Source organism: Megalobrama amblycephala, linkage group LG2 (assembly GCF_018812025.1).
Source record: "Megalobrama amblycephala isolate DHTTF-2021 linkage group LG2, ASM1881202v1, whole genome shotgun sequence".
Classification (NCBI taxonomy): domain Eukaryota; kingdom Metazoa; phylum Chordata; class Actinopteri; order Cypriniformes; family Xenocyprididae; genus Megalobrama; species Megalobrama amblycephala.
The window spans coordinates 7,691,354-7,718,038 of NC_063045.1; the positions used below are offsets into that span (position 1 = coordinate 7,691,354).

General features: G+C 35.5%; 2 protein-coding genes across 3 annotated transcripts in view; one reads left to right on the plus strand and one right to left on the minus strand.

Annotated features, from left to right (window-relative positions):
* The first annotated feature begins 1,490 nt into the window (after window positions 1-1,490).
* LOC125263393 lies at window positions 1,491-20,061 on the plus strand. Its single transcript, XM_048182419.1, has 4 exons — window positions 1,491-1,644; window positions 10,263-10,496; window positions 18,467-18,780; window positions 18,926-20,061. Exons 1-4 carry the CDS (start codon window positions 1,521-1,523, stop codon window positions 18,956-18,958), a joined length of 705 nt encoding a protein of 234 aa, XP_048038376.1. The 5' UTR covers window positions 1,491-1,520; the 3' UTR covers window positions 18,959-20,061.
* A 2,650-nt stretch (window positions 20,062-22,711) lies between these two features.
* The window catches only part of LOC125263392, a 19,269-nt gene continuing 15,295 nt past the window's right edge, over window positions 22,712-26,685 (minus strand). The window contains exons 3-4 of one of the 2 annotated variants that reach the window (XM_048182418.1): window positions 23,782-24,096; window positions 22,712-23,633 (exon numbers count right to left, since the gene is read on the minus strand). In XM_048182418.1, the coding sequence (XP_048038375.1) occupies window positions 23,518-23,633; window positions 23,782-24,096 (431 nt within the window). In that variant the 3' untranslated portion in view covers window positions 22,712-23,517. Of the gene's footprint in view, window positions 23,637-23,781; window positions 24,097-26,685 lie in introns of both variants that reach the window. The other variant, XM_048182417.1, reaches the window with a different exon arrangement.

Below are 26,685 nucleotides of genomic sequence, written 5' to 3' on the forward strand. Positions count from 1 at the left end.
TTGAGCTCATAATGTTATAAAATTATACATTGAGAATTGTATTACATTACAAACTCACCAAAATCACTGTTATATTGTCATATTTGTAACAGCTTTTAAAACAAAAAATAATAAATGTAATACTTTTTGTTATGTGCAGTTTTTACATGTGCAGTTATTACATTATGAGTTAAAATCCTTTCAGTGAAAGTATAATTTTCTTAATCGATCATTTATAGCACAGAAAGATTTGTTAAAAAGCAACACTGTGTTACATTTATTCATTGTGAGCTGAATTACAATAAAACAATGATTGTCTTATTGATTATATTGATACTACAATCTTTGTTTTTCAAGAATGGTGAATCAAATAAATAATAAAAAACATCAATATGTGTAGTTTTCTCAGACATTTTGTGAATGATGTTAAAGGGATAGTTCACCCAAAAATGAAAGTTCTGTCATCATTTACTCACCCTCAGGTTGTTCCAAATCTGTATAATTTTCTTTGTTCTGTTGAACACAAAGAAATCTGAACAGTTTTGGGCCACCAATGACTTCCATAGTAGTTTTTTTTTTCTACTATGGAAGTCAATGATGCCCCAAAGTGGTCTGGTTACAAACTTTCTTCAAAATATCTGTAAAAGTAATTTAATATTTGTATTTCACCGTGACACACCTAATATGATGTAATACAATTAAATTATTTAATTAACTAGATGACGTGTTAATAATAATAATACAAAAAATGACTTGAATAATACATAATAATACAAACATAATACACAGTTAATATAATAAATGAAACTACGCATTTAAACTTACCCTATATATATGTATTAAATGTCCAAATAGTTAATCCGGCTTTGTTTAGGTGAATAGTGTTTGCTGATATATTTTATTGTCTTTACTAGTTTTAGCATTTAAAAAGGCGCATATTCACACTGAACCATGACTGCAACACAATGTATTAATCATCATTATTTTTTCTCTCCAAAGATCCAAGCTGACAAGAGATAACAGCAAAATAAAAATAAATTTTTTCATAAATGTCCAATATACTAGGCTACATAGTTATTGATTCAGTGAAGTAAAACTAGAATTTGGGAAGATAACCACAGTTTGTGCTACCAATGCCAAATAAAATGCATGTACACATGAAAGAGTGACATACATGATCCTTTATTAAAGGATAAGCTAAATCAACACAAACTGCAATAATATATTCATCAAAGCTCTAACAGCAATATGAACAGCAGTCTTCATGATAACAGTAAAATAACAGTATGCATAATTAGATAAATGACAGTATATCTAGTATATTAATGGAAGATAATTAAAATTATGCAACATATTTACAGAAGACCATGCAGTGACTGTAAAACACATTCATTTCTAGTAGGATTGATATAGCTTAATTTAGCCTGCGTCAGGGCAAAATTCAGCCAGGATAACTGGAAAATCAATGTGGGCGGAGCATGTTTCTCTGTGTTGACCAATCAGAGCGCTACCTTTCTCGACGCAAAGCCTCGACTATTTGAATGTGTGAGGTAAAAACTGGCCAGTCCCGAAGAATCATCTCTACCATGATGGACGTGGGAACTTTACTTTGCCGCTCGTTGCTGCTGGCTTTACTTGTATTCTCGGTGACCCAAGAGGCGCGAGGTGAGTGCTTGGGACTGTAACACTTCATAGTTTCCCCTCGTCAGCATTTCTTAAGTTTTATCTGCGCGTTTCCTTTTTTCTCAGGATAACTTTAGGCTACTACCTAGGGGTGTTCAAATAAGGCGCAGGTTTTAGAAAGCCGCGCTGGCATGATGTTTAGTGTTTTTGACTTGGGTTTTGACATCACCACAAAACTAGTGTTTTGTGGTGATGGACATTTAAAAACTCTGTCGTAAAATGTCACACTATTTCTTTTACTCCAGGACATTGATATTTCCGATCCACAGGAGTGGCATCAAAGGCTTCATATCTATGCATCTGTTATCAAGTTAAGTCCACTGACAGGAAATCACAGAAAGGATGTGTTAAAACTGACTCAATGGTAACATTTCGAGACATATGCTTCCTCTGAAGTTTCGTCGAGTTTACTTATATTTTATATATTTGAGGTCCGAGATGTGGCAAACAGTATTGCCATCTAATCAGCCAATATTGTCTAAAATATCCTGCACTTCGTCTTTTATAACATGAGGTTTTAACCAAATGTTGATTTTGGTAAAATGTTGCAACAACATGTTAATTTTTTTGTGTGAAAAATTACAGTTTTGGACATATAGGTTAATAAAAATATCTAGAAAATGAGCATGTAAAGCAAATAAATAATAAAAAAATAATCTGTGCCCGCGCGCAATGTTCTCACATACCCCCCATGCATTGAACTAAAAGTAAACCTCAAGATATAACATAAGCTTGTTGTGTATATTGCCTAATCACAAGCATGTTCAGAAATGGTTACAAAATCTTGATGAATTAAAAAAATAACGTCTTTCACGTTTAACCTAATTTAAATAGACGAATATTCGAATATTTGTTTTTTTTACAAGTCCAAATATTCGAATACAATATTTTGGAAAAATGCCCATCCCTAGTTATAACAGCCAGACAAGCAAAGAGAAAAGATGATCAGGTGCTGTTGGTTATGTTTTCACATAATTATTATTTGATCTGAATCACTGAACTCATTTAGAGCCCAATCTCTGAGTTAGATTTACATTATTGATTACAGCAGCACTGTGATTCTACAGCAGAAGATCAGCTTTATCAATATAATCCAAAGGATTTCTTAAAAGTTGTTCTGATCAAAAAAACAAACAAACAAAAAAACCTTCATTTAGAGACACAGACATCAAAAATCAGCTTGTGAATCTCAACGATGGTGAGAATAATGCTGTGTTCCAGGCAGGTTTTTGAGCCCGTAAGTCACGACTTCAAACCACGACTCACAACTTTGTAGTGTTCCAGGCAAGTCACGCCAAACTGCCTGAGCACAAGGAATTACCTTAACGTTAGCTATGCCCAACATTTCTATGTGGTGATATAGGCCTACTTCCACGACATACTTATCGTTTCAGACACAATCCATTGAAATACATAATCGTGTGTGTATTAATTATCATTATTCTTTTATTATTAATTTGATTGCAATGTTATATTGTCCTAAAGCAGTGGTTCTCAACCTTTTTTGGTCCAGCGCCCCCTATCCATTATCCAGGTCCCTTAATGGCATTTACTGCTAGAGTGCCAAAAGTTCTGAACTGCAGCTTATATACAGGTGCATCTCAATAAATTAGAATTTCTTGGAAAAGTTAATTTACTTAAGTATTTCAACTCAAATTGTGGAACTTGTGTATTAAATAAATTCAATGCACACAGACTGAAGTATTTTAAGTCTTTGTTTCTTTTAATTGTGATGATTTTAGCTCACATTTAACAAAAACCCACCAATTCACTATCTCAATAAATTAGAATACTTTACTAGATGCTACCTAGGGCTGTTCAAATAAGGTGCAGGTTTTAGAAAGCTGCGCTGAGTGTTTAGTGTTTTTTTGTGACATCGGTCACATCCACATCAGTTTGCGAGAGAGTGCGTTTTCTCGTAGGGAGAGATGGAGTGACTCGCGCATGCAATCGGAGCACCGCGGGAGGTTTGGATTTAGCGACCCAGTATTTATTTTCCATACTTCAAAGCTCTTGTTAATTTATAACAACCTCTAGATCAAATGTTCAGTCATCTGAAACTGTTGACGAGATTTGTGCTCGAACTTGAACCACAGTTTACTTTCAGTCAGTTCCTATTTTACGTCTGTTCAGTACGTATTTTGGCGTGTGTTTTATGGTGATGGACTTCTTTGCTTTCATGAGACGACATTTAAAGTCCCCCTGTAGTCAATTATTTTATCCCTTAAAACTCATCTTTGATCACCAAAATGACATATTTAAAAAAAAATTCAAGTGAAAAAAAAAAATCTTCATGCCTTAAAATAGCTTGAATTTAATATACACGCATCAATTAATATGCAAATTAGCCCCGCCTCCACTCGCTCACGCCAGCTCGGAGAGTCTACTGTTGCTGCAGTGACGAGTAATTTGTTTGTGTTGTAGATATTTAAAAAAAAAAAACTTGCTTCGCTTCGTATATTCAGTTTAACAGCTGTGCAATTGAACTGCTCACATATTTTCTGACGCTTCAATTGTTTTAAAGTATGAATTGGTAAAACGCCTTTACAAAACGGTCTGAATCCACTTGCATTCGTTTGGACTGCTCTGTCACTGAATCACCTGAAGTGATTTCTCAGTAAAACAGACCGTATCGAGAGAACAAGCAGCCGTTTTCCTCTGTGAACATGCACTAAATGGATGTTTGACAATGGACCCTTCGCTAAGCCCCGCCCTCCTTAGTTACTGTTGCTACGCCTGTCAAGCTTTCGAGCCTGGCAAGTCATTTACAGTGTGTATGCACCGGTGTCAGACATTTTCAAGGAGATAATTAGTCATTTTTGGCGAACAGGTGAAATATCTGAGAGAGCAAGACAAAAGGGACTGCAGTATGCATTCGAGGGATATATCCACGACATAATATGCAACCGATTAGAAAATAATTTGATCAAAATTGAAGCTAAAGCTCCCAGCGCAAGCAGCAGCCGCCTCATACGCTGACCATTCAAATGGGAAACACAGTTTATTGAGGAAAAGCTTTGTTCATCCACAGCAGGTTAAGTAAAATTTGTGAAAATAACCTAATAATTATAAATCAAACAGCTTATCCATAAGTCTTATGGAATAAACACAAGACGTAGCCTGACCACTTTGCAATGATAACATTCTCCCGCTTATAATTTTAGCACGCCAGGCTAACGTTACTCCGTCTTGCCTTTAATCATATTATTTCACATTAAAATACGTTATATGCATCATGAACAAAGAACCGTCATTATTTCCAAGCAACGATGTGCTGAGTTAGCTAGCTAGCTAACTTACCCGGACTTACTGCATATGCATACATCAATATTACATCATTGTCGTCATGATAAATAATACACAATTACTGTACTTGCATTATTGTTAAGGGTAAGTTTAGGGTTGGGGAAAGTGTAGATGTTAATAAAGCCATAACGTTAATATCACGCTGGAAGCACAATCTGAATGGGAGGTAGTAAAATCTGACAGGGTAGCACAAATTGTCAGAACACCGGCACTTCTCCCCTTGGGTTTTAGGTTTCGAGAAGGGAAAAAAATTCCACCACCCCGTCTAAACTCGGGTATCAGATTAACACAATCCATAAGCACAACGCTTCGGCATGTTCCCTCGCTCGAAAGCTTGACAGACCTCCCGCGCCTAGTAACGGTTGCTAAACCACGATTGGCCTGTGGCGGTTTTCGGGCGTGGCCCGAAAGGGTCCATTGACCCTCCGCAAAGACCCGCCCCCCTTAGTTACTGTTGCTTTGTCTGACAAGCCGTGGCACTATCACACCACACAGAGTGTAAAATACATCGTGGAGCAAAGAGGACACTGACAACACGTCAACAGACAAGACAAAGCAGGTTACTTATGATATTAAACAAAGTCCCAGCTTTCAAACTGTGTAGTTTTTTAAGAAATGCAAACAATAAAAACCGTTTTGTGGCTCTTTAATGTGTCGTGACAGAATGCTGTAGCGCCTCAGCTCAAGCGGCTCGTGAACCCATCATCTCTTCCTACTAGTTAATTTATAGCATCAAATAAACATGAATAAACATGAGAAGGAATGTTGTTTCAAACGCGGAAAGATGTTAATAAACAAAATTTTTTGAGTTTGACTCCACCGTGATTAATCTTCTAACTCCTGACTGCTTTGTCAGACAAAATGGCGGATTCGGTGTTCTGATTGGTTAGATCGCTTGTCAATCAAACTTCCGGCGAAGGGTCAATTTCGTTGCTTTTTTGAGGTTTCAGATGTTAAAAAAACATTCAGATGAGATCCTGTAGGTGCCCGTGCCTTCTCCGTACATGAAATAAATGCACATCCTTGAAAGAGCACGGATTTCCAGCATATTTACTTGAACTCATCAGGTAGGCTAATATCTATGGCTTGATCCATTCCAGAGGCGCCAAAATCAGAATTTATAATGGACTGAATAAAGCTCTCTCAGAACTTGTCACACTAAATGACATATGCACATGAATCACGGTCACATGCACACGCTCAGAGCAATATTGTTTAGCTATGTTTTATAGTATTAAAGTATTTTGAAGGACAACAACTTGAACTTTATTGGCTTTACTTCAAGTCAGCTGTCACTTTACTTTGGCGCGAGTCCCTATGCGCTCGCACACTTGGCACAGCCCTTGCGACAGTTCTGTCATGAATTAATATGAATTAATATAATTAGCCTTTTGCTTGACTACGTTATCAAACAGATAATAATGTGTTGCTAATGTTACACACACCGTTCCCGTTCTTCATCTCAGACAGAGATGCAAACGCTTACAAACGCTTTGAACAACTCAGAACATCAGTGGAGAAAGGCATATAGTTTATCGTAACATCGTAATAGACTCGCTATATTGATAAATCTACACAATTTTTCATATCAACAGAAAATATACTGGGATAACCTGCTTCTCTCGAGATTTTCCTGCTTCAGATTGGTCATAGTTAATGATATGCTAAAGCCTGCCAGCACGTTGTTCTGATTGGTCAAAAGGTAGTCTGTGACGTCACAAACACCACCGATTTCAAACCGCGGGTTTTAGACTGTCTTTGGTTTACTGCAGTTTCAAACATAAAATACTCAGCAATGGTGCTGACTTATGAATTTGCACATGGTTTGTCTTAAAGCATATTAAAAATACATAAGCATTATAAACAACATTAAAAACTTGATTTTCACCACAGGGGGTCTTTAAAATCGTAAAATGTCAGACTTTTTCTTTTACTCCAGTGGTTTTAGGACAGATATCAAAGGCTTCATGTCTATGCATCTGTTATCAAGTTGTGTCCATTGACAGGAAACCAGTTTTACATGTTTACGTCAGTTGTAACAGATCGTGTAAGATAAGACTAACTGCAGATCCGCAGAACCATACGTCATGACAGTCTGAGGCCGGAAATGGGCAGAGCAAATTTATCTTCATAGGCATTGCTTTTGGAGCGTTTTAAAGTTAAAACTATGTTAATGTCAAATATTTTATTAAAACGATCTAACTGAAATTATAGATAATTAGGTCCTCACTTTTCACTTTTTGTTAATAGCTTAATCATATATATATATTTATATATATATATATATATATATATATATATACACACACAAAAGTTACAAGGATATATATATGTGTGTGTGTGTGTGTGTGTGTGTGTGTGTTAAACCCCTTGTAACCTTTTCATCAACTTGTTTTATGTCTTAAATGATTAACTGAATATAAATTGAACACAAAGCTTAAACACTAAAAATGATAAACATTTATTTGACATAAAATGTATATTTTACTCAAGCATTTCAGAATTAACACGGTAAGAGCTTAATTTGTCCTCAGAACACAAATTAAGATATTTTTGGTGAAATCACAGGTAAATGATGATCAGTGTGAAAAGCCCTCATACTTGTTTTTCATTCTAATGAAAAGAAAAGTTCATACATTTTTAAAAACTTTTAACTTTCCCTTCTTTTTCTTACCATTAACATGAAGTGAGTAGAGCCGGTCAACTGTTGTGGAACATTCTAAAATAGAATATTAAGTTATTCCTGGAAAAGATGTGACAGATATAACAACACACCATCTGTATAAGTAGCTTATGTGTTTATGAAAGTCTTATGACCAAAAAATTTAATTACTATTTCATTTCTACATTCAGAGCATTGATTTGTGGAGTGGGAGAAGTTGTTACATTTAAAGTTATAAAACGTTTATTCAAAGTCATTAAATGTATTAAAATGCATTAAAAGTATAATTATTGTTTATGTAATATTTATTACATTTATTTAAAGTTATTACATATTAGGTCAGTTACAAAAAAAATTATCAATCAAGTTTATCTCGTTTTATCAACTCCATGTCATCATATAACTCCTATACTCCTTCTTTGCTGCCATCTTGTTAACTAGGTTAGAAGACCTCTCCAGCTCTCCTAGATAATATAGGAGCTAAGACCTAGTCTTGACACTTAGGAACCTTTATGAATCACACTTATTCTATAGGAGTAAAATTATTCATTCTTAGTATTTTGACACACTTAAGACTAAAATTTTACCCTGAGCAGCTTTATACAGCCCCAGAATGATAAGTTGATAGTCTGATCCCTCAGTCTGTGTTTCAACCACAGATTCTTTTTAATTTTCAGTTTTTGGCCTAGTGCATACTTAAGTTTTGGTTTCAGCCCAGAAAGTTTCGGTGTATCACTACTAAATATCTTGACATAGTGATGTCTGATTCATGAATGAATCTTTCTTTTCAGTCTCTTCTGCAACGGTTAACAACACAAGATTCTCAGTGAATAACAACTTGTTTGTCCCATTCTGCAAAGCTATGGAAGTTTTAGTGCATAAGTCATATGAACATTTCATGAAATGTTGGACCAATTACCACTAAAGTATTTTTTTTTCCCTTCCTGCTGTTTTTCTTTCTAAAGAAGCTATTATCTGCATCTTGATGACTGAATCTATGATTATTTCCTGTGTAGTGTTAGCAAGCAAAAAAAAAAAAAAAATCATGCTTTTCAAAGCAACACTCAGAGGTGATCTTTGTCATTTACAGGTAGAAGTTTTTTAAATATAAAGTCTTAAAAGGACTAATTACAATGAGTTATTGTAGTTAATTCAGTGCAGTAAACAGGAGTCATTTCAACATCTTGCTACCAGATCATAGTGCTGAGCATCATATCAAATAAAAAAAAAGACGAATGCTCATTCTTACGTAGTAATCTTAATAAAACCAGAGCAGAAGTCAAAGATGGCACTTGATGTTTATATGGAACTTGTCAGTCATTTCAAAGGTTTGAAAATATTGCATCAGGAAATAAAGTAACAGTCTTGTGGGAAAGTGTGTTAGGAGGGGAATGGATGTGATTTTGTTTGAAGCCAGTCTGTAAATGTAATGTTAGTTCTCTGCATAACCTGTGACACCAGCCTAACTGTAAAGTTCTCAGCTATTAAATAGTTTTTATAAGGTATAATGTTCCTCAAATGTTTTTTCAACCTAATTTTGATCTAAAATTCAACATGGCAGGAACTTTGATTTGTAACATTCCAAGAACATGAAAATGTCCAGTTTCCTTAATGTTAGTAGAATGTTATTTAAAGGTTAGTATGATGTTCCTGAAACATTCTTTCAATCATTCAAACACCTGCTGTGAACAAACACTGAAAGAAAGAGAAATAAGAACACAAACTACAACTTTCTGCAGTAGATCTTCAGAGATTTCATGTCTTTTATCTTCAGTTCATCTAAGGCTGTGGCTGAAGAAAGTTGTAGTTTGTGTTCTTCTTTCTCTTTCTTTCAGTGTTTGTTCACAGCAGGTGTTTGAATGATTGAAAGAATGTTTCAGGACAAAAAACGGACATTTTTCCACAGATTAAAGTCTGTGGTTTGGAATCAATGACAGAATTTTTGTTTTTGGGTGAACTATACATTTAATGGGCCAGTATCTTGGTGCATTCACTTAGATCTTAAAGATACATTAACTTTTGACAGAAGTGTCTTATGCTCACAAAGGCTGCATTTATTCATAAATACAGTAAAACAATAATATTGTGAAATTTTATTACAATTTAAAATAACTTTTTTTATATTTGAATATACAGTAGTCAACATTTGAAGTGGATCAAAACCTTACATCAAAGATGTCCTAATACCTTCTTCTTAGGAAAACTTATTGATCCACTTCAAATGTTGAATACTAAATTTTAAAAATGTATTCCTGTGATGCAGATCTGAATTTTCAGCATTATTACTCCAGTCTTCAGTGTAACATGAAAATAATAATCATTTGTAACATAAATATATATCTAAATTTTGATTCATTTAAAGTAATTGCTGAATAAAAACATTTGTTTCTTTTAAAAAAAATGTCATTTATCATGTTATTGGCTTTTGACTTTCAATGTTTATATTTATGAATTCAGTTGAATGCAAAAGAGTGAAAAGGAAACTATATTAAATTGACTCAAAATGATCAAATCGGATGAATTTTGGACATAATGGGTTAATCAGCCTAGGACACTTCCTGTGCTGTTTAACAAACTGACCTTCTAAATGTATCCTAACCTGGAGTCTCTTTCTCTCTCTTCTCTGAATCAGGATTGTTGTGTTATTGTGAGCGATGCGTAAATCGGACATGCAACAGCAACGGCCTGTGTTATGCGATTTTCACAAAGTCTGCCCGACAGATCGTAATAGGGATGCGTCAGTGCATTCATCAAGATCAACTTTACCCACCGGACAGGCCTTTCCAGTGTGCCCCCTCCAACAGCCACATGCAACCGTACTGCTGCGGCACTCACATGTGCAACAAGAACCCAAAAGTCAGCCCAGGTAAGAGAATAATGTGATCATGATGACTTTTCTGTGGGCTTATTTTGTCAAGAGTTAGTGACTCTATAACATCAACATGTCAGAGTATGTCAGAATACCCGATTTCATATTTATGTGATGCTTTTTAAATTACATTTTTTGTTGATTTTGGTTTCAGCATGCATTGTTTTTTTAGTACAACATCCAAATTCTGTGTTCACTTTGGCTCTTTATCAACTTAATTTTTTTTTGTGGTGACCTTGAGCTCACAGACGCAAGACCCATTGTGTCAATACATTTCCATGTTGCTGTGGTATATAAAAGATGTATTGTGTCCTGAAGTCTGAAAACCTTGGGAGTGCACACCGGCTATTATGTTACAGATAGGGACATTTAGTAATGAAGATATAGCTCTCATGCTCTCCACTTTACAATGACACTAGGGACATAAGTGCTTGGCTCTTTAAAGCTGGCCTTGTTGCTTAATTATTTCATTAAGTTTTGATTAAAAGAAATTGTGATGTGAGACTTTGATGTAGCCTACAGTACCAAAGATGAATAACTCAATTATTCATTTGTGTTTTAATGATGCTTTTTCTCTTAATAATTTTTGCTGTCTCCATTTTGACTAGGACTGCACAATTGGGGGAAAAAATCGTAACGGTCCATTATTTCCCTTATTGTCATCACAATTATTAATTCTAAATAGAAGAGATTCACAATATGCCAGAATTTTTTTTTCATTAATATATTTATGGTTATTAGATATTTATCAGTCAATAGAATTATCCACATTTTTTGGAAAAAAAATAAGCTTGATTAATGTTATATAATGTTTAATGTTAATGTTTTAACATTACTGAAACTCCTCATTATGAGCTCTTATTTTATAACAGGTTACAAAAGTAATATTTATAAATGTATACATTCACTTAAATTAAGCATAAAACATTTAGTTTAGTGTTTTTTCTTTTTTTTCTTTTTTAAAGTACTTCCACACAGAGACATCAAGAATCAACACATTAATCTTAACAATGGTGACAATCAACAAAGTTTATTTTGTGACTTTAGTAGTGTTATGGCTGGTTGCAGGAAGGTAACACAGACGAGGAGAATATATCCAAAAACTAGTTTAATACAATAATCCACAGGAGAACAGGCATATAGGTGCAACACAACTTACTCAAACGGTGAACGGACAAAGACCGAGTGAACAGGGGGAAACTAAATAGCAAACATAACAGGGATGATTAATAAGACTCAGGTGATACAGATGAACTAATGATGAAGGCGGGAAACAGAACATGTGATCACAGAATACAAACAGAAAGTCCATAAACTGAAACTGAAACTAAACAGACTGTGACAAGTAGCTTGTTTTGTGATGTTCAGAGTTGAATATTTTTTTTGATTGTGACCATTGTTGAGATTCAGTGTTGGGGAAAGTTACTTTTATAAGTAATGCATTACAATATTGCGTTACTCCCTTAAAAAAGTAATGAATTGCGTTACTTAGTTACTTTTTATGGAAAGTAATGCATTACTTTTGCGTTACTTTTTTCACTTGGGCTGGACTTGGTAGTTTTTTAATAACAATAAAAACGTTATATTTTTTGGCAAATGTTAAAGTACACATGAAATCAAAATTGACCTTATTTACTTTGTTAGTTCATATTACTAGTCTTGTGGTGAACAATTAATCCGTGCAAGTTAATACACAGAAAAAAATTGTTTGTCATGGTAATCTTTAATCAAAATCTGAAAAGTTACTTCCGGTCTGGAATGGCGTTCCTTCTCTGATGACGTCAGTTTGACGGCTTGGGTTGAAAACACGTAAAGCACTCCCCTCCAACCGTTAGTCTGCTATGAGCAAGAGATGGAGTAAATCTCTAAAGTAAATCTCTGCCCTCTATTCAATATTCTGTTTCACTTGGAAATACGTCACAACACTGACGTTTGCAACTTCCGGTTCACACAGACTTTAAGGCCCTTTCACACCAAAAGTGAAATGAATAAATTGCATATTTACACCTGTACAGTAGAGGGCGCAGCTCACACAAACTTTTCAGCTGTACTGCCATTCTGGATTAAAGAAGATAGTATACAGGAGAAGGAACTTATTTCTGAATTTAATCTAAATAAATGTTTACTTGTTAGTATGGTTGAATTAGATCATTGAAGGTCAGCAGCAAAGACGCTGGTTAATAAAGTGAGATTAAATGCATACGTTTGTGTAATTTAATATAGTTATATGATCCTGTCAAAAGATTTTCTGCTTAATGACTTTATAAAATCTTTCAGAATATTACAGCACTGCAGGAGTTTGTGTAGTAGTACTGGCATGAAAAGTTAGCAAATAATATTAAACACTTTAATCAGAGAATCTGATAACAGTGAATCGGGCCAATAAACAAAGACTAAACATCACTAAAAAGTGACCAATATCATCTGATCAGAGTTTCTCTTGATTCTTTTTTTTGCCATGACAAACATGTATCAGAGACACACAGTTACAGCAGCCAGAGAAACACTAATGTTAAAGGTTCAAGGGTCAAGAGTCCAACTAACGCAAACACTGATCATCATAATGGTGACACCAAACTTTTTTTTTCAATTAAACAAAAAAGAATGTTTCACATGTTTGCGTTGTTCTGTTTGTGGTGGCTGATTGGTAACCCAGACAGCAACATAGTGTGGCTCAGATCCGGCCCACATCTGGTACATCTTAATTACATGCGGACCAACTGTAAACAGGTGTTGTAACAAATAATGCTGCTACCTATTAGATTGTGCCACCAACACTGTATTTTCAATATTGTAAGGGTAGGGTTGGGGTAGGTGTAGACGTTAATAAAGCCTCAAACCACGTTTATATCATGCTGGAAGCACAATTTGATAGGTAGCATTCTTTGCTGTCGAATTGTGCTACTTACTGTTTTAAGGGGAGGTATCTGGGCTGACACCATGTTGCTGTCTGGTAGGTTATAAATATATTTTTATTGGATGTCATGAGCTGGTTTGATTTTCAGTTGCAATGCTTCACAGATCAAATCAAATCAAGTTTATTACTGTAAGATATACTTTGGTCTCTCTGTTTTAGGTGTTCCAGGTCTCACAGTGATGCAAAATCATGAAAGTTATGCAGTCATGAATTAAACATTTTTATTATTTATTTATTTTTGCTGTTATGAATATCTTAATTTTACTTATTACACTTGATTCTGATTGGTCAGTTGCATCACCCAGCTTTACATTATTCCCCAATAACAACCGCTGAAAACAGAAATCACAGCCTCAACCAGGTAACTGAAGTCTGCAGCGCCAAACGCTTGCTAGGAACGTTTTTTCTTTGTCGAAGTTTTGCATTTGGTGAGCTAATAAAACATTAAAACTGAGTCAAATCAATATTTTGCATACAGTTATTTAATTATGTCATATCGTGGACTCGCTCTCTCGTTTCATACAAACGCGGCTGCTGCCATTTTGCGACTATTATTTTGTACACTGTTGGATTATAAGATATCAAACACGTACAATTTTAAAACAGTTTAATCTCTGATCAATATCTCTTATCCTCATAAATATTTATGTGGCGAAATGCCGTTTAATAAGTGGTGTGACTGTGCTCCCTTAAATTTCCTTCTTGTTTGAACTTGCTGCGTTAGCAACTGCTCTCTCTGCGGAAGCTTTGCGTTTAAAGAGCTAATAAAATTTTTTGAATCAGATCAGTATTTTGTGTCTAATTATTTATTTGGCAAGTAGCTGTGTAATAAGCCGGTTGTTATCTCAGAATAATCCCCTTCATTCTGATTCCAGATCACCCTGTTGGGGTTTATTCTGAGATAACAACCGGCTGGACAGAGGTGTAAAGTATTTGAGTAAATGTAACAAGTTATTGTACTTAAAGGTGCCCTAGAATTAAAAATTGAATTTATCTTGGCATAGGTGAATAACAAGAGTTCAGTACATGGAAATGACATACAGTGAGTCTCAAACTCCATTGTTTCCTCCTTCTTATATAAATCTCATTTGTTTAAAAGACCTCCGAAGAACAGGCGAATCTCGACATAACACTGACTGTTACGCAACAGTCGGGATCATTAATTTGTACGCCCCCAATATTTGCATATGCCAGCCCATGTTCAAGGCATTACACAAGGGCAGCCAGTATTAACGTCTGGATCTGTGCACAGCTGAATCAACAGACTAGGTAAGCAAGCAAGGGCAACAGCGAAAAATGGCAGATGGAGCAATAATAACTGACATGATCCATGATAACATGATATTTTTTAGTGATATTTGTAAATTGTCTTTCTAAATGTTTCGTTAGCATGTTGCTAATGTACTGTTAAATGTGGTTAAAGTTACCATCATTTCTTACTGTATTCACGGAGACAAGAGCCGTCGCTATTTTCATTTTTAAACACTTGCAGTCTGTATAATTCATAAACACAACTTCATTCTTTATAAATCTCTCCAACAGTGTAGCATTAGCCGTTAGCCACGGAGCACAGCCTCAAACTCATTCAGAATCAAATGTAAACAATATAACAGTATACAATACTCACATAATCCGACGCATGCATGCCACATGCATGACGAACACTTTGTAAAGATCCATTTTGAGGGTTATATTAGCTGTGTGAACTTTGTTTATGCACTGTTTAAGGCAAGCGCGAGCTCTGTGTGCGGGGAGCGTCAGCATTTAAAGGGGCCGCAGCATGAATCGGCGCATTTCTAATTATGCCCCAAGATAGGCAGTTAAAAAAATGAATTAAAAAAATCTATGGGGTATTTTGAGCTGAAACTTCACAGACACATTCAGGGGACACCTTAGACTTATATTACATCGTGTAAAAAAACATTCGATGGCACCTTTAGGTATCTTTTTGGGTACTTTGTAGTTGTTCTGAGTATCCAAGATAGTGGAAACTTTTACTCTCTACTTGACTATATAATGGATGGAACGGGACAACGGAGTTGGAGATCCACTTGCAGGCTTATTTAATAGGAAGAGGGTAGTCGTACAGGCAGAGGGTCAAACACCAGCAATCAGATACAGGAAGGCAAGGCAAAAGAGTAATCCAAACACAGGCAAAGGTCTAGGCAGGCAGCAAACAATCATAAACGAGGAAACAGTCTAGGGTCAAAAATACAGGCTAGGCAAGGAGCAAGGAACATGGAGATAAGGTCAGATACAAGGCTAAACAATACTCAGCAACGTGTGTCTGAGGGAGTGCAGCTTATAAAGGGAACCTGATGGGAAACAGGTCTGAGTGTGATCAGTGCCTAGCTGGGGAATTGTGGGAAATGTAGTCCAGAGTGAAGTGACTGTGTGTGCAATGAAAAAGTCTTAAATGGTGAACCGGAGACCTCTGGTGGGGAGTGGAAGGAAGCAGCAGTGGGCGGAAATGTGACAGACTACATTTTTGAGCAAACTTTTTTTACTCCACTACATTTGTGATGAGTAATGCAATTACAAATTACATTTTTCATGGCAGCTAACTTTTTCTGCAGCAGTTTATTTCTGCTATAAAGAAGCAATATCACACAGCAAAATGCCCAGTGTTAAATGAACACCCAAAGTGTACATATGACTCCATCTTACTGGGAGTTAAAAAGTAACACTGAAGCAGTGTTAAAGTTAATGAGATAATTGATTGATAATTGATTGATGATTGAGTGATGATTGACAATTAGTGGAGACACCTGATGATAATAAGCAGAATCACTGAAGGAAAGAGAGAAAAAAGGTCTTAATTAATGATTTATGGAATGTTTTATTTCAAGTCACCATGAAAGAGGTCAGCGTTTGCTTTAGTTGGGCTCTTGACTCTTTACCTTTTATTATTAATTTTCTCTGACTGCTCCAACTTTGTGTTTGTAAAGCACATTTGTTATAGTCAGAGAAAAAAGGATCTGGTCACAATATAATTTTATGAATGTTGAATTAAGCCAGTTGTCATTTAAAGTCTAAATCTCTGACTGTGTGCTTGATGTGTAGCTTTAGTGTTAATGATTGTAGTCATGTGAGTTTACAGCTTGAGATCCAACAGCAGGAAGACCTTTTTTTTCTCTTTTTTTTAAGAATAATACATTATGCACTGAAGCTTCAGTGTTTAAACACACAGACATCAAGAATCAGCATCTGATTCTCAAGAACGGTGACGATAAATAAATACAAAATACTGACAAACAGATCGACTCTGAACATCACAAAACAAGCTACTGTCACAACAAAACAACAGAAAAATAAAGCAAACATGAACAATCTACGAAAATTACAGGACAATTCAGCTGCATAATTTATTCATGCAGCAATGCATGATGGGAGCCATGGATGAGTTTTGATTGGTGGCTCCCATCATGCACTGCAACATGAAGCACTTTGTTTGATTGTCACCATTGTTGAGGGTCATATGCTGATTCTTGATGTCTGTTTGTGTTTAAAAATAAAAACTTTTCAGATTGTAAGAGCTCTGCTGGATCTCAACAGATTTACTGTAAAGAAATAATATAACATCTATATCACCAGTTAATACTGGATGTCACCAATGAATCTGACCATTTCACAATGAGAAAACACAACCATTATGACTGTGATTCCCAAAGCATTGTAAACCTAAACTGATAACCTTTGGCTTACAGCACTATTGGGAAACAAAGCATAGATCATAGTTTCTCTGACTATAACAAATGTGCTTTACAAACACAAAGTTGGAACAGCCAGAGATAAATTAATGTTAATAAAGAGAGTCAAGAGCCCAACTAAAGGAAATGCTTTTCACCATCATGGTGACTTCAAACTAAACTTTCATTCAAACATTAACATCTAAACATCTGTTAATTCTCAATAAGAACTTTTGTTGATGTGTGACAGAAATCAAATCAAACTGGTTAATAATAAGTGTAATAATGTTTAATGGCTGGAAGTCAGTTGTAGTTGTTGTGTCTCTCTCTTTTTCTCTTGTTGTTTCTTCAGTGATTCTGCTTATTATCATCAGGTGTCTCCACTAATTGTCAATCATCACTCAATCATCAATCAATTATCTCATTAACTTTAACACTGCTTCAGTGTTACTTTTTAACACCCGACAAGATGGAGTCATATGTACACTTTGGGTGTTCATTTAACACTGGGCATTTTGCTGTGCACCATCTAAGGGCATTGAAGGTACTATATCTTGTGCATTTTGCCTTTACTCACCCAAAACAAGGCTACTTTACATGAATGTGAGTGGATTAGCAGGTAGTTGCTGATTGCAGATGTTTGATTTATTAGATGAGGAAATGACTGCAGCTGGTGATGAGGCTTAAACCAGCACATACAGTAGACTTTGACTGTTTAATTTTACTTTACATTGTTTTATTTATCCACTACATTGACAAGACCTTTTTGAAGGATATTGTTTTAATTATGGCCTTTTTATGGACTTGAGCTCAACCGAGAGCTGAGAGTTTATAGACGTTTAAAAGGTTGTTGTGTCGACCTTGATTTATTGCTATATTGAGGTGTTCAGTTTTATTTTGATTTTAGAAAATAAACTTGATTTCTCATCTTACAAATCAATTGCTTCTTATTCTCACTGTCAGTCTCTCAGGTGTTGAGGACTAGTGCATTTCTGAGCTTACATTCAGCATGAGTAAAATACTGAAGTACTGTTAAAATCAGACTTTTACTCAAGTTGTATTGGAACTGATGACTTGTAACTTGTAATGGAGTCATTTTCGATATAAGGTATCTGTACTTTTACTCAAGTATAGTTTTCAGGTACTCTTTACACCTCTGCGGCTGGATGTACACCATCCCTTATATATTATTACACTGCAGGTATGTTTATTCATTTAGCAGTCATTACATTATGTGCAGCAAATGAAAATCCTCTGCAGCACTTTTGGTAAAGAAAACTGAAGTAAACATGAAATTACTTTAGTCTTTGTAAACCAACATATCCTTAATCTGTGTAAAATCTGGCCCTTTTGTTCTCCAGGTGAGTCAGTGCCAGTGTCAGTGATGGAGGGAGATTCTGTCACTTTATACACTAATCTTACTGAAATACGTAAAGATGAAGAAATACTGTGGGAACATGGAGCTGAAAACTCTCTGATAGCTCAAATCAGTAGAGCTGCTGGAATCTTCTCCACATCTGATGGTCCTGATGGGAGATTCAGAGACAGACTGAAGCTGGACAATCAAACTGGATCTCTGACCATCACAAACACCAGAACTGAACATGCTGGAGATTATAAACTAGGGATAAATGGAGTGGATCTGACCAAAAAAGATTTAGTGTTTCTGTCTATGGTGAGTAGAGACATCATGCATTACTAGTTTACATTACAGATTAAATGGATGACAGACATGTTATCATCTTTATTCTCTGATGTTTTCCAGTTTTTTCCTGTTCCTGTCATCAACAGGAATTTAAAGATATTTTTTTTCCCCTCAGAAGTCCATTGGTGTGGTCCAACTGAAGCTGTGATCCGATTGGTCCTCTCTGGTCTGGTGGGCGTGGCTACTGTCATTCTTCTGGTTTATGAAATCAGATCCAGAAGATTAATATCATAAATATTATGACACATCTTGGATTTTTAATCTGAAAAGATGCAAATGGAATTTTATAAAAGTTTAGAATATATATATTATATGAAAAAAATAAATCACACTGTTTAAGGAAAGAAACACAGTTGCAATCATAATTATTTGACGCCCACTGCTAATCAGATTTATTAGCAAAGTTTACAGACTTTCAGCTGTTTGCAATGAACAAATCAAACAAAAGCTGAACACAGCGAATGTTTCAAGTGGTTTCCTCTAATTCAACTGAAAATGCAATGTTTCATGGCTTAAAAACACATCAGCATGATAAGAACTACCTAAAATGACAAACTGTATTTGGGAAAAAAATATTTTATGTGTAATTGCATTTTTTAGTTTGGCTCGCATCCTAATCGATTACTTGGAGATGGTCAGTTTTATGATCTATACTGCAGAAGGACACTGGGATGTGCAGCACACTTGGGGATGGACATGGTGCTTTTGTCCGCATGTTTTATGTGACATTCCAGTATCATTTGTTTCATATTGCACTTTTTTAAAATCATATTATTCTCATTATAGACTCTTGTTCATGATTTAGCTATATATTTAATATAAGTTGTATTTAGATGACTGATCTGAGTAGTGGCAGAGTAAATATTATAGTGCAATCTGTGAGGGTTTGATGACCTCTAGTGGTGAGTTTTAGGAATTGCAGATACATTTTATACTTTTTGAGCCGTTTGACCATGTGATAGACTGCACAAATATAAACAGAAGATCTAAAACTAATTCAAAATATCAATAACTACAATACCTAATAAAGATACTTAAATAACCTGTTAATAAAAATTTAAATAAACTGTTTATTTAAAATGTGCACGTTACATTTATGAAAATTGTTATTAAAAGCAAAAGTAAAATTATATACTTGCAAAAACATGCAAAAAAAAAGTGCAAAAGTGACATCCAGATTCATATACTATAGAAGTATTTATACAATTCCATAAGGATTTCAAATTCTAATGAGTTCTAATGAACCAAACAAACCAGCTCTGTGCTGAATCACAAAAATACAGTTTGTTTTGAAACAAAATAATGTGTATGAATTTTTATACACTTTGCTCATTATAGTATGCAAGTACAGTACATTGATAACAAATCAAGTGAAAACTGACAGTACAATGTGTGTAGTACAAATATAGATCATGTAGGTTTGTCTTAAAGGTTTAAGATGTCAGTGAGTGTAAACTAAGTGTCTTCACACACAGACATCAAGAATCAATGTATGAATCTCAACAATGGTGACATGCTTCATGCCGCATAATGAAAAAAACAGCATCATTTAGTGATGATCAGTGAATCAGAACACTACCTGATGGTTGAGTCACCAGCACTTACCAACCCAATTCATGTGATCAGAGGTTCTCTTGCATTTATTGCTATAACTAACATGTCTTGATAACACAGTTAAAGCATTCAGAAAACAACTAATGTTATATGTCCAGAATCAAGAGCCCATCTAAAGCAAACGCTCACCTCTATAACGGTGACTTCAAACTTTATAATTTTCTATAAAACACACGTAGAAGGCGATGTTCTCGTGACCATCGCCTGATATTACAACTGATTATTAAAAAGGCAAGGGTCAAGAGCTCAACTAAAACAAACCCTGACCTCAATGATGGTAACTTAAAAATTGTGATTTTCTCCTTTGGTGATTCTGCTTGTTACCATCAGGTGTCTTCAATAATGGTCAATCAACACTCAATTAATCACTTATTTATCTCATTAATGCTTCAGTGGGTGGAATAAAAATATGGCAGGACTTTTACTCTTTGATCCCTGGATTACCCACCTCTGCCTCTGGTAATTCTCAATAACAACTTTTGTAGATGTGTGTCAGAAATAAAGTCAGTCTGGTTAGTAATAAGTGAAGCTGGTAATGCTGTTTGTGGAGTTGTTTAATCAGATCTTGAGAGATTTAATGTCTTTTATCTTCAGTAGATTTCATTGAAGGCTGTGGCTGAAGTCGTAGTTCTTGTTGTTTCTCTGTCCTTCAGTGATTCTGCTCGTTATCACCTAATTATCTCATTAACTCCAGCATGTTTCTGTGTTACATTTAACAGCCTGTAGTGTGCACACTGAGCAGTGTTCATTTTATGTGCAATTTATGGATCTTGAGAGAGGAAATATCATTGCTGGCTATGGTATGTAGGCCTCATGGAGCCATCAGATTTCAACTAAAATATTTTAATTTGTGTTCTGAAGATTAACGAAGGTTTTACGGGTGTGGAACGACATGAGGGTGAGTAATAAATTACAGAATTTTCATATTTTTGGGTGAACTAACCCATTAAGATGACACACAGCTCATATCTCTGTCGCTGTCAGTTACCGAAACCACACAAAACAACGGCTCTCTCGCACTGTATGATGTGACAGACAACTAGTTGTCCAGTGCGGCTCAGTTCAAACAGCGTGAAAAATTCAGAGAATGCGGTTGTGAGTCCTGAAAATTTACAGCTGTGAGTTATGATTCAGACCAAATAATGATTATGTGAAAACATAACCAACACCACCTGATCATCTTTTAACTTTGCTTGTCTGGTTGGTTTTAATGCAGTTAAAACTGCCCAAACAAAATCTAATACTAAAAAGTCAAGGGTCAAGAGCTCAACTAAAACAAACCCTGACCTCGATGATGGTGTCTTAAAAATTGTGATTTTCTCCTTTGGTGATTCTGCTTGTTATCATCAGGTGTCTTCAATAATGCTCAATCATCACTCAATTTATCACTTAATTATCTCATTAATGCTTCAGTGGATGAGATAAAAATATGGCAGGACTTTTACTCTTTGACCCCTGGATTACCCACCTCTGCTTTTACAGAACTTTTAGGTAAAGTTGAACAAGGTCACGAGAACATCGCCTTCTACGTGTGTGTTTTATAGAAAATTATAAAGTTTGAAGTCACCGTTATAGAGGTGAGCGTTTGCTTTAGATGGGCTCTTGATTCTGGACGTATAACATTAGTTGTTCTCTGAATGCTTTAACTGTGTTATCAAGACATGTTAGTTATAGCAATAAATGCAAGAAAAGCTCTGATCACATGAATTGGGTTGGTAAGTGCTGGTGACTCAACCATCAGGTAGTGTTCTGATTCACTGATCATCACTAAATGATGCTGTTTTTTTTTTTTCATTATGCGGCATGAAGCATGTCACCATTGTTGAGATTCATACATTGATTCTTGATGTCTGTGTGTGAAGACACTTAGTTTACACTCACTGACATCTTAAACCTTTAAGACAAACCTACATGATCTATATTTGTACTACACACGTTGTACTGTCAGTTTTCACTTGATTTGTTATCAATGTACTGTACTTGCATACTATAATGAGCAAAGTGTATAAAAAATTCATACACATTATTTTGTTTCAAAACAAACTGTATTTTTGTGATTCAGCACAGAGCTGGTTTGTTTGGTTCATTAGAACTCATTAGAATTTGAAATCCTTATGGAATTGTATAAATACTTCTATAGTATATGAATCTGGATGTCACTTTTGCACTTTTTTTTTTGCATGTTTTTGCAAGTATATAATTTTACTTTTGCTTTTAATAACAATTTTCATAAATGTAACGTGCACATTTTAAATAAACAGTTTATTTAAATTTTTATTAACAGGTTATTTAAGTATCTTTATTAGGTATTGTAGTTATTGATATTTTGAATTAGTTTTAGATCTTCTGTTTATATTTGTGCAGTCTATCACATGGTCAAACGGCTCAAAAAGTATAAAATGTATCTGCAATTCCTAAAACTCACCACTAGAGGTCATCAAACCCTCACAGATTGCACTATAATATTTACTCTGCCACTACTCAGATCAGTCATCTAAATACAACTTATATTAAATATATAGCTAAATCATGAACAAGAGTCTATAATGAGAATAATATGATTTTAAAAAAGTGCAATATGAAACAAATGATACTGGAATGTCACATAAAACATGCGGACAAAAGCACCATGTCCATCCCCAAGTGTGCTGCACATCCCAGTGTCCTTCTGCAGTATAGATCATAAAACTGACCATCTCCAAGTAATCGATTAGGATGCGAGCCAAACTAAAAAATGCAATTACACATAAAATATTTTTTTCCCAAATACAGTTTGTCATTTTAGGTAGTTCTTATCATGCTGATGTGTTTTTAAGCCATGAAACATTGCATTTTCAGTTGAATTAGAGGAAACCACTTGAAACATTCGCTGTGTTCAGCTTTTGTTTGATTTGTTCATTGCAAACAGCTGAAAGTCTGTAAACTTTGCTAATAAATCTGATTAGCAGTGGAGGTCAAATAATTCTGATTGCAACTGTGTTTCTTTCCTTAAACAGTGCGATTTATTTTTTTCATATAATATATATATTCTAAACTTTTATAAAATTCCATTTGTATCTTTACAGATTAAAAATCCAAGATATGTCACAATATTTATGATATTAATCTTCTGGATCTGATTTCATAAACCAGAAGAATGACAGTAGCCACGCCCACCAGACCAGAGAGGACCAATCGGATCACAGCTTCAGTTGGACCACACCAATGGACTTCTGAGGAGAAAAAAAATATCTTGAAATTCCTGTTGATGACAGGAACAGGAAAAAACTGGAAAACATCAGAGAATAAAGATGATAACATGTCTGTCATCCATTTAATCTGTAATGTAAACTAGTAATGCATGATGTCTCTACTCACCATAGACAGAAACACTAAATCTTTTTTTGGTCAGATCCACTCCATTTATCCCTAGTTGATATTCTCCAGCATGTTCAGTTCTGGTGTTTGTGATGGTCAGAGATCCAGTTTGATTGTCCAGCTTCAGTCTGTCTCTGAATCTCCCATCAGGACCATCAGATGTGGAGAAGATTCCAGCAGCTCTACTGATTTGAGCTATCAGAGAGTTTTCAGCTCCATGTTCCCACAGTATTTCTTCATCTTTACGTATTTCAGTAAGATTAGTGTATAAAGTGACAGAATCTCCCTCCATCACTGACACTGGCACTGACTCACCTGGAGAACAAAAAGGGCCAGATTTTACACAGATTAAGGATATGTTGGTTTACAAAGACTAAAGTAATTTCATGTTTACTTCAGTTTTCTTTACCAAAAAGTGCTGCAGAGGATTTTCATTTGCTGCACATAATGTAATGACTGCTAAATGAATAAACATACCTGCAGTGTAATAATATATAAGGGATGGTGTACATCCAGCCGCAGAGGTGTAAAGAGTACCTGAAAACTATACTTGAGTAAAAGTACAGATACCTTATATCGAAAATGACTCCATTACAAGTTACAAGTCATCAGTTCCAATACAACTTGAGTAAAAGTCTGATTTTAACAGTACTTCAGTATTTTACTCATGCTGAATGTAAGCTCAGAAATGCACTAGTCCTCAACACCTGAGAGACTGACAGTGAAAATAAGAAGCAATTGATTTGTAAGATGAGAAATCAAGTTTATTTTCTAAAATCAAAATAAAACTGAACACCTCAATATAGCAATAAATCAAGGTCGACACAACAACCTTTTAAACGTCTATAAACTCTCAGGTCTCGGTTGAGCTCAAGTCCATAAAAAGGCCATAATTAAAACAATATCCTTCAAAAAGGTCTTGTCAATCTTTTGCCTTGCCTTCCTGTATCTGATTGCTGGTGTTTGACCCTCTGTCTGTAGGACTACCCTCTTCCTATTAAATAAGCCTGCAAGTGGATCTCCAACTCCGTTGTCCCGTTCCATCCATTACATAGTCAAGTAGAGAGTAAAAGTTTCCAATATCTTTGATACTCAGTACAACTACAAAGTACCCAAAAAGATACTTAATGGTGCCATTGAATGTTTGTTTTTACAAGATGTAATATAAGTCTAAGGTGTCCCCTGAATGTGTCTGTGAAGTTTCAGCTCAAAATACCCCATAGATTTTTTTTTATTATTTTTTATTTTAATTTTTTTAACTGCCTATTTTGGGGCCTAATTAGAAATGCGCTGATTCAAGTTGCGGCCCCTTTAATTCTCGTGCTCCACGCCCACGGAGCTCGCGCTTGCCTTAAACAGTGCATGAACAAAGCTTACACAGCAAATATAACCCTCAAAATGGATCTTTACAAAGTGTTCGTCATGCATGCGGCATGCATGCGTCGGATTATGTGAGTATTGTATACTGTTATATTGTTTACATTTTATTCTGAATGAATTTGAGGCTGTGATCCATGGCTAACGGCTAATGCTACACTGTTGGAGAGATTTATAAAGAATGAAGTTGTGTTTATGCATTATACAGACTGCAAGTCTTTAATAATGAAAATAGCGACGGCTCTTGTCTCCGTGAATACAGTAATAAACGATGGTAACTTTAACCACATTTAACAGTACATTAGCAACATGCTAACTAAACATTTAGAAAGACAGTTTACAAATACCACTAAAAATATCATGATATCATGGATCATGTCAGTTATTATTGCTCCATCTGCCATTTTTCGCTGTTGTTCTTGCTTGCTTACCTAGTCTGATGATTCGGCTGTGCACAGATCCAGATGTTCTGCCCTTGTGTAATGCATTGAACATGAACTGGCATATGCAAATATTGGGGGCGTACATATTAATGATCCTGACTGTTACGTAACAGTCGGTGTTATGTTGAGATTCGCCTGTTTTTCAGAGGTCTTTTAAACAAATGAGATTTACATAAGGAGGAAACAATGCAGTTTGAGACTCACTGTATGTCATTTCCATGTACTGAACTCTTGTTATTCAACTATGCCAAGATAAATTCAATTTTTAATTCTAGGGCACCTTTAAGTACAATAACTAGTTACATTTACTCAAATACTTTACACCTCTGTCCAGCCGGTTGTTATCTCAGAATGAACCCCAACAGGGTGATCAGGAATCAGCCTGAAGGGGTTTATTCTGGGATAACAACCGGCTTATTACACAGCTACTTGCCACATAAATAAATAATTAGACACAAAATACTGATCTGATTTGAAAAATTTTATTAGCTCTTTAAACGCAAATCTTCCGCAGAGAGAGCAGTTGCTAACACGGCAAGTTCAAATTTAAGGGATACGGTACAGTCACACCACTTATTAAACGGCATTTCGCCACATAAATATTTATGAGTATAAGAGATATTGATCTGAGATGAAACTGTTTTAAAATTGTGCATGTTTGATATTGTTACGGTTGCTGGTGTAGAGATGAGGCAGATACGGATTTCCACAATAACATCCAATACTTTAATAAACAAAAGGCAGGAAACTCCAAACGCAAGCATAACACAACAGAGAACGGACCAGGAGTGAGGGGAGTGAGTGCAATATAAAGGGAGTGCTGACAATAGAGTCCAGGTGCAGGTGATTCGTGATGATGGGGAGATGACGAGGGAAGTGAGTGCAGGTGTGGAGAACAGGAGGACAGGAGGATCATGGGAAATGGAGTCCAGGGGAACAAGGGATCTGTGACAGTACCTCCCCCTCCCGGTAGGCACGTCGCGCCGTAGATGGAACAACCGGGCGCCCTGGAGACCTCAAGCCGGTGCAGGGGGAGGAGCAGACTGGAGTGGAGGTCTCCAGGGCGGTTTCAAAAGCCATGGCG

Excerpts from the sequence above, each read along its gene's own strand:
- LOC125263393 (XM_048182419.1), top strand. The coding sequence starts at position 1,521 with ATGTGTGAGGTAAAAACTGGCCAGTCCCGAAGAATCATCTCTACCATG. Across the intron at positions 10,497-18,466 it reads GAACCCAAAAGTCAGCCCAG|GTGAGTCAGTGCCAGTGTCA; the intron begins GTAAGAGAATAA and ends TTTGTTCTCCAG. Across the intron at positions 18,781-18,925 it reads ATTTAGTGTTTCTGTCTATG|AAGTCCATTGGTGTGGTCCA; the intron begins GTGAGTAGAGAC and ends TTTTCCCCTCAG.